Here is a 6898-nt window from a genome sequence, read left to right as displayed (position 1 = left end):
GATACATTTTATTTTGATTGCTGTAGATAATTAGAAATTGAAGATCTGATAGCAGCAGATGATGTAAACATCTGTTGATGAACTTCATTTTCTTGCACGTTAAGATTGGACATCTAATATTGTTCCCCTTCGAATAACGATTAAAAAGGACAAAGTCCACATCACAAATCGTACAATATTTGAAGCAGCTCACGTGCAACTTTTTTTTCTTTGGCTTATTGCCGTCCTTGAAAGGCACTACTGATAGAAATTGAAAAGATCACTGATAAGTATAGAGTACTTTGAGGGTCTTGCTTCCATGTCCAGGACAGGCAATCTAAAAGTTTTCCTTGGTGTTGTGTTGTGAATGGCTGACCAGACATGTTACACGAGTGGTCGATATATGTATATTGTCAGGGAATACTAATGGCAGTTTTAATAATTTTTTTTTTTGCTTTTTGCTTTTTGTTTTTTAATCATGCAAGACCTAGAAAGGGGCTGCAACAGAGAAAAAGATTGTAAGAGTTATAGGTCTCTCTACAATCTGGACAATAAAACAAATTGTGGACGACGGTTGACCTATGTATGACGATCAGGTTTTGCTGACGGCAAAGAAAATGGACAAAGCTCATTTAGTCCTTGTCCATTGACTTCACTGCCAGCGACACCTGATGACCACACGTTTGTGAACTGTCGACCTCACCTCGTGTTACGGTCAAGACGATATACACAGCGGTAACGACAGTCTTCATGCGCAGACCATACCTTCACGATCATTCCGTCACAGACATTGAGTCACGTGACACAGGCAACCAACTAAAAGCATACGTGCCTCTGACGTCACGTGCTCGTCTGTGTCCTGTTTGTCCTGACATGAACCTTACTTGCGTATCGCTAATATTTCCCTCACTTATTATGTTGACTCACTCAATACACGTTTGTTTTGCCATGATTTCAAGATTTAATAAACTTCGAGTTCCTTTCACAGCTACCGTGGTCTCACAGAACGAATGACTTCGCGAGGAGGACGTCCTCATCTTGCATTAAAGTCATTGTTGTTTGTCAATACTGTCAACTAAGAGCTTGGAAACTTTACTGACTCCATCAAAAGCAGCTTCTGGGTGACATCCAAGTCATCATTAACGCCACGAATAATAGTAACCAGCTATGCAGAGTCAGTAACATCTGTACTAAGCCTCAACCCGAGAGAATATCAGACAAATTGTTTACAAATATCCATCAGCTGTTGCAGAAAAATCCTGCTCCATGTGTTCTAGTCTGCGCGTTGTTCTCCTAGACAAGCTTACATTCTCAAAGTCCTTGTTCTCTGGACACACGAGTTCGACCACATCAAACATGCTTTTCTTGAGGAACTCGCTGTCCGCGAACTCCCTCTTGTCTTTTGCAACATTATCTGCCACATTCAAACTCTCTTTGTTAGCCGCTTGCAGGGTTTTGCTCTCTTTGCTCTCCTTTACTGCCACTGAGTCTTCACATAGTTCACTGCAATACCCTGGATGTTTTTAAAAATGTCATTTCCCTGCAAATTAAGCACACAGCTTTATCTGCAGCATCTGTGAAAATAATAGTGTCCACTCATTGAATGTTCGACAATCACTATCCACCTTTCTCTCTTTCCTGTCTCCAATAACTGTCACGGTACTGACTCACTGCACGAAGACTGTCACCTTTAGCGCCAGCAGACACTGAACGCCTAACTGATGATTAGGATGGGACTGTTGGCGAGAAGGAAGGAGGAGAGAAAACACGTTAGGCCAGCACTGAGTGTGATCTCAACCGAAAGAAAACGAATAGTTTGGTGTGAGACATGTTGCCGCCAGCCTTTTCTCTAAAGGCAGCCACCGCCACTACCTCACGACCACATCAGCCGCGTTGTTATTGGTGTACTTTGTCTGTGTTTTACTGTCACGTGCTGCCGAAAAGAAGACACTGAATAGAACCGAGTGTTTGCGAGAAACGCTCTTTTCGGTCAGTTTAAGTCGCTTGGTAGTCACTGTCATGACACTGATGTCTTTGCCGTTTTAAATACTATTTGATAAAAATCTGAACATGTAAAATACATTTTACTAGAACAGAATACTGCATATACCATACAAAATTCAGCGTCGTTTAGCTTTTCGTCAAGAGCGCGATGTGAGATGTTAAATTGTTCTCCTCCGATTGTTGGGGAAAAGCCGCGAGTGTACTACAAGTTAGTTTGCGCATGCGCGCACGTGGATTTTCATTTGTTTATAGCGTGCAGCCGTTGGGGCTAGGAATACACAAGAAAAAGTGTTGGACTTAGTTTTCCTTAAACACATTTGATAACACATTAATTAATTTATTAATTAAATGTTAATTCCGAGTAGATCGCACAAATCTATTATTTTTTTAATCTTTATTGTCACCTTATCGGAGATATTTATGAAGGTAAAAGAAAACGATTGTGACACCTACATCTACATCACCTGCTCGAAATGCGGTTTGCAATAAAGGCGATATTTCGAGGTACGTGAACCACTTCTAGGCGTATCACAACACCTACACCGACCACTGTAGCTTCTCCCTTACTCCAAACAAGGGAAAAGGGATGGAATGATCCCCTCCCACTTTGTCGAAAAGGATGACATCTCGCTGGCTTGGTTCTTTTATCTCCTGCGAAAATGCTTCCACCTTAAGGTGATTTCACACTAAGGGGACAGACAGGAAACCGGTTGACCCATAGTAAACCCCTTACGCCCAGCCATTCGGACTAGCGTTACGTACAGTGTCCCGAGACGAGATGTGAACCCTGAGTTTCTGGCTCTTGTGATTATTATCGAGTGTTTTGTCTACTGCAAAAGCGGAGCTCTATATGCTGTAATGTTGATATTCATTGAAACATTTGACTTCATGTCATTACATACCTATCTACTATTCCTCTTTGTAATTTTTACATTTAATAATGAGTACGATAAAAAAGAAAATCGTACTGATCTATCACACAAATGTCGAAGCCAAACAAATTTTTTTTTTACAGTTAATCGCAGACACGACAGCGACAACCGACGCTCCCTGACGATTCCTGTTTCTCTCTCTACAGGAGATGGGCTCCACCCTCAGGTCAAGCTGGCTCCGTGTTCGCTTCTCACCTGAGAAGGTCAGGGGATGACTGACCTTTAGTTTGCTGGTTTCTGCACATTGGCATGTATAGTCACTTGCCTGTATGTCCTCATATGTGTAAAATTAACTGCATGTACGTTGGTCATTGATCAGCACGTGATCTGAGTAAAGAAATAGGAAATATAGCAGCTTGTGAAAAGTGATCAAAGGGAGATAATTCACGAACAGAGTAGTAAAGTACAGACGTCATGACCTCCCTTGTTGTCAAATCAATCATTCTGTTTTTAATTCTTTTTCGTACAATGCAAATTGTGTCATGTATTACTGTCCTCAGTCAGTAAAAAATGAGCAACAGTCTTCCATACAATCAGTGTTTCTGTATTATTTGAAAATGAAACTAACAGTTAACAGTTATATTTTTGACACCGTGTGACACTAACATAAGTTGTATAAACTATTATATATCACTACAGTTTATGACATGTTTACGAGCAATTAATATGCTAAATTCATTAATAAAAATCAAAGGTGTTAAGCTTTGTATATTAGAATCTTTTAGCAACATCATCAATGTAAACAACTAAGGGACAACAGGATGCACTGAGTTTATATTCTTAGCTATTGCGAGACCAGTCATCTGCACTGAGGTGACATCACGAGTGTCACGTGTGGTGTAGAGTAGACTGAGGGTGTAAGCAGTGAGAGTACAGGAGACAAGGCGATGCTACACTGGTTGCATTTTCATCTCGCTGAAGTTGAAGCTCCTCCAGTCACTGTGGGCGCGAAACCAGTTGAGGCCGTCAGGACCCTTAGCGCCGTCAGCCTTGTATCGGCTGTTGAGGTTGGTGAAGTGACACGAGTTGTACCACCAGGCGCCGTTCCGGAGAGCGGCACAGTTGGCAGAGTTCTTGTCGTTGTCCCGGTCAAACGTTGAAAAACTCTGGTTGTTGTGATACTCCATGCTGTCACCTGTAATCACACACACATAGTAAAAAATTAGTTATAAAGTTCCATGTAAAAGGAAAAAAAAAAAAAAACTTCGCCTCGGTTTAATTCAGCAAAAGTAGCCACTAGATAAGAACACAAATGAAAACAAGAGAAAGAAAGAATCACAGAAAATAAATGTAGAATGTGCATTCTGCTGTTTATGTCGCTAGTCTCGTGCAATTCATTTTATCAGCTGATTAAGTTGATGTCGCTCATCAAATGTTGTGCATTGTACCAACTGATTTGTGTCTATGTGGTTGTAGTCATGAGAGTTGTGCTGAAAGACAACATAAGAGTCGACACAAACGTTTATTAACACATCATTTCCATAGCTGGTTATTGTACACACAAACTGTAAAATAACAAATGGTTAACAGTATTACTGCTACATTTGAATATTGTTTACCAGACACACGTACCCGCGTCACCCGAGTAGCCGGACACGGTCAGTGTGTAGTTTGTCTCAGGACCGTCCACCCTGAATGTCGAGTACTCAGCGTAGTGACGATGTCCATCCACATCGCCGAGGTCTACACGCAGTCGGGTGGGTCTCCCTTTGGTCAGGGTGTAAAGCTTTGACAAACCTAAAGTATGGATCAAAGTGAAGACGATAAGTGTCAAAACATCATACTATCTTACAAACCTCACTCAGAATTTTGAGAAAAGCGGTGAAATCAGATGGTTCATTGTACATTTATCTTTAAATACTGGACTATTGCTTAATGTGTAAGTTTATATTGATACAAAACACGACTAACGACAGCACAGCTAGTTTGAAAAAAAGTGTCTTCACTTAAGCTTTCCTTTGTCATCTGAAACAGTATTAAAAAAATATTTCCTCTTTTGCTTGAGCAATTCGTTAAAAGTATTATTTTTTTCGGGATATAACAAGTAAAGCTATTGAAAAACTGCATTATGTGAATATTTTAAAAACATAAAAAGCAGAAACCTTCTTAGTCCCTTATAATCCACCAGACATATTTATATGTCGATTAAAGATAAAACACGAGCAAGATAGTGAGAGAAAGATTACACAGAAATCTCACCCAGCCAGAACTCCCCGGTGATGTCACCAAAGCCCTGTTCATACTGTGTCCAGTTCCTGTAGAAGTCCACGGAGCCGTTAGTGCGTCTCTGGAACACCTGACGGTGACAGACAAGGTTGTTACCTTGGAAACAGAGGAACTCTGTCGTTTCTTTATGGTTTAGTGCCTGGTCAACATTTGTCATTTAGCGGCTGGGAACAGTAAAGATGGTTGTGAAAATGTTCAGCGATTTATTCTGAGTGCGACAAGAAAGTTGTGACATGTTGTACAGACATTTGGTCCCTGGGATCCATGTTACGGACAGATGACCAGGACAGTCATTAACAACATGCAGACTTCAAGCCCGGATGTACACTTGCAACCTTTGATCCCTTACTCTAAAATATATCTTACTGCCTAACGATTAAGAACAGTTTTTTGAAGAAATTAGCAGGTTACACACTGACAAACACAAAGACATACCAGCCAGCCACCACTGCCAGAGTCCATGTCACACCAAACCCTCTGTTTCTCTCTGTACTTTACCAGTTGAATAAAGTAGACACCTGACTTGCCTCCGGCTGTCTTCCAGTCTCCACATGAATCTGTTTCCGTACAAATGTTTGTATATTAATTTCATCAAAATGTTTACTCATTGTATAGCACTATAGTCAGCTAAAAGCGCAGCAAACAACACCGGTATTGTCACAGTTTAATTGACCTGTAGCACAGCAGTGGGGGTGAAAGTCTATTAACAAATAATGTGGTTTTTTCTGCAAGTCCTTTGGTAATATATAAAGAAAACAGTCTCGTGAGACAAAAGTATGTGCCGTAGGTGTCAATAAATTTAAGGTACATGTCCTCGTCATCAGTGTTGTTGAGTTTAATCATCCAGTCCACAAACGACAAATGAAAAGATGGCGGTTCCGAGAGCAGAAGTGTCAGGTCGTACAAACTGCAGACAGCTGTGGAAACGACCAAGACGTGTTGTGTGAGTTGCGCGGACAGTTTGTGAAAGTGTTGGCTGGCCGAGAAGGGAGGCCCCCACTTATCAGCACCGAGTCGCGCGGTGCCAGTCAGCAGCGTGGTCAGGTCGTACGGCGTCTCCACCACCGTTCGACGTAAACGACGTGTCACATGACACATCGTGGGACAGAAGCACGCCACGTGGCACGCTATAGCGAAAGTCTGGGGTCACGTGAAACTCACCAGTAAAAGCATGCTCACGTCCTGAGGTCAGAGGGCATCCCTTGAGACTGTTGTAAAGCCGAACAGCGAGTAGACATGGCAAGTAACTGTAGCATGACTTGTTTGTTGCGGACACTGCAAGAAGAGTTCATCATGGACTGTCATCAGTGTGTCAGTGACAGTGATATAAGTTGTATGAGACTATCACACTAAATATCTGTGAGTGCTTGATAGACTGTGATCGTGAGCATCTTTAAAAAAGATTTAAACAATAAAAAAAAAGAATTTGTGTTTGTGTATTCTAGTCTGGGTTTTTTTATATGTGTGTGAAAAGAAAGAGATCGAACAAGAGTTGCTGAAGTAAAGTAGCAGTTGATTTGAATCGGTTCCATTTTTTGTATTTAGAAATTAACACTTTTTGTTGTTTGTTATTTAAGAATGTTATTGTCCACTGCAATGATATTTTAAAATAAGCAATATTCACCTGACAAGCAACTAGAATGATCGAAACGAGCTATATCTCTTTCGCTGCGCCTGACTTTGGGCTGAAAAGCCAGCCATCGAATTCTTTTGAATATTTGAAAAGAACAACTTATAATAAAGACAACCTCCTTGTA

At 41.0% G+C, this 6898-nt stretch overlaps 1 protein-coding gene across 1 annotated transcript; it reads right to left on the bottom strand.

The window, feature by feature from the left end:
• Window positions 1–3569: 3569 nt before the first annotated feature.
• On the bottom strand, window positions 3570–6398 carry LOC112567517 (ficolin-2-like). Its single transcript, XM_025244212.1, has 5 exons — window positions 6303–6398; window positions 5577–5698; window positions 5115–5211; window positions 4488–4652; window positions 3570–4050 (listed from the first exon to the last, which is right to left on the bottom strand). Exons 2-5 carry the CDS (start codon window positions 5601–5603, stop codon window positions 3806–3808), a joined length of 534 nt encoding a protein of 177 aa, XP_025099997.1. The 5' UTR covers window positions 5604–5698; window positions 6303–6398; the 3' UTR covers window positions 3570–3805.
• Window positions 6399–6898: the final 500 nt, after the last annotated feature.

This window comes from Pomacea canaliculata, linkage group LG7, assembly GCF_003073045.1.
Source record: "Pomacea canaliculata isolate SZHN2017 linkage group LG7, ASM307304v1, whole genome shotgun sequence".
In the NCBI taxonomy this organism is placed as follows: Eukaryota; Metazoa; Mollusca; class Gastropoda; order Architaenioglossa; family Ampullariidae; genus Pomacea; species Pomacea canaliculata.
The sequence above is the reverse complement of the archived record's forward strand: the minus strand, read 5'-3'. Positions and strand labels throughout refer to the sequence as shown.

Bases quoted from the DNA above. Each gene is read 5' to 3' on its own strand.
- LOC112567517 (XM_025244212.1), bottom strand. From the start codon at position 5,603: ATGGACTCTGGCAGTGGTGGCTGGCTG. The intron at 4,653-5,114 runs GTGAGATTTCTG...TCCATACTTTAG, and splicing joins CACCGGGGAGTTCTGGCTGG to GTTTGTCAAAGCTTTACACC. The intron at 4,051-4,487 runs GTACGTGTGTCT...GTGTGATTACAG, and splicing joins CGGCTACTCGGGTGACGCGG to GTGACAGCATGGAGTATCAC.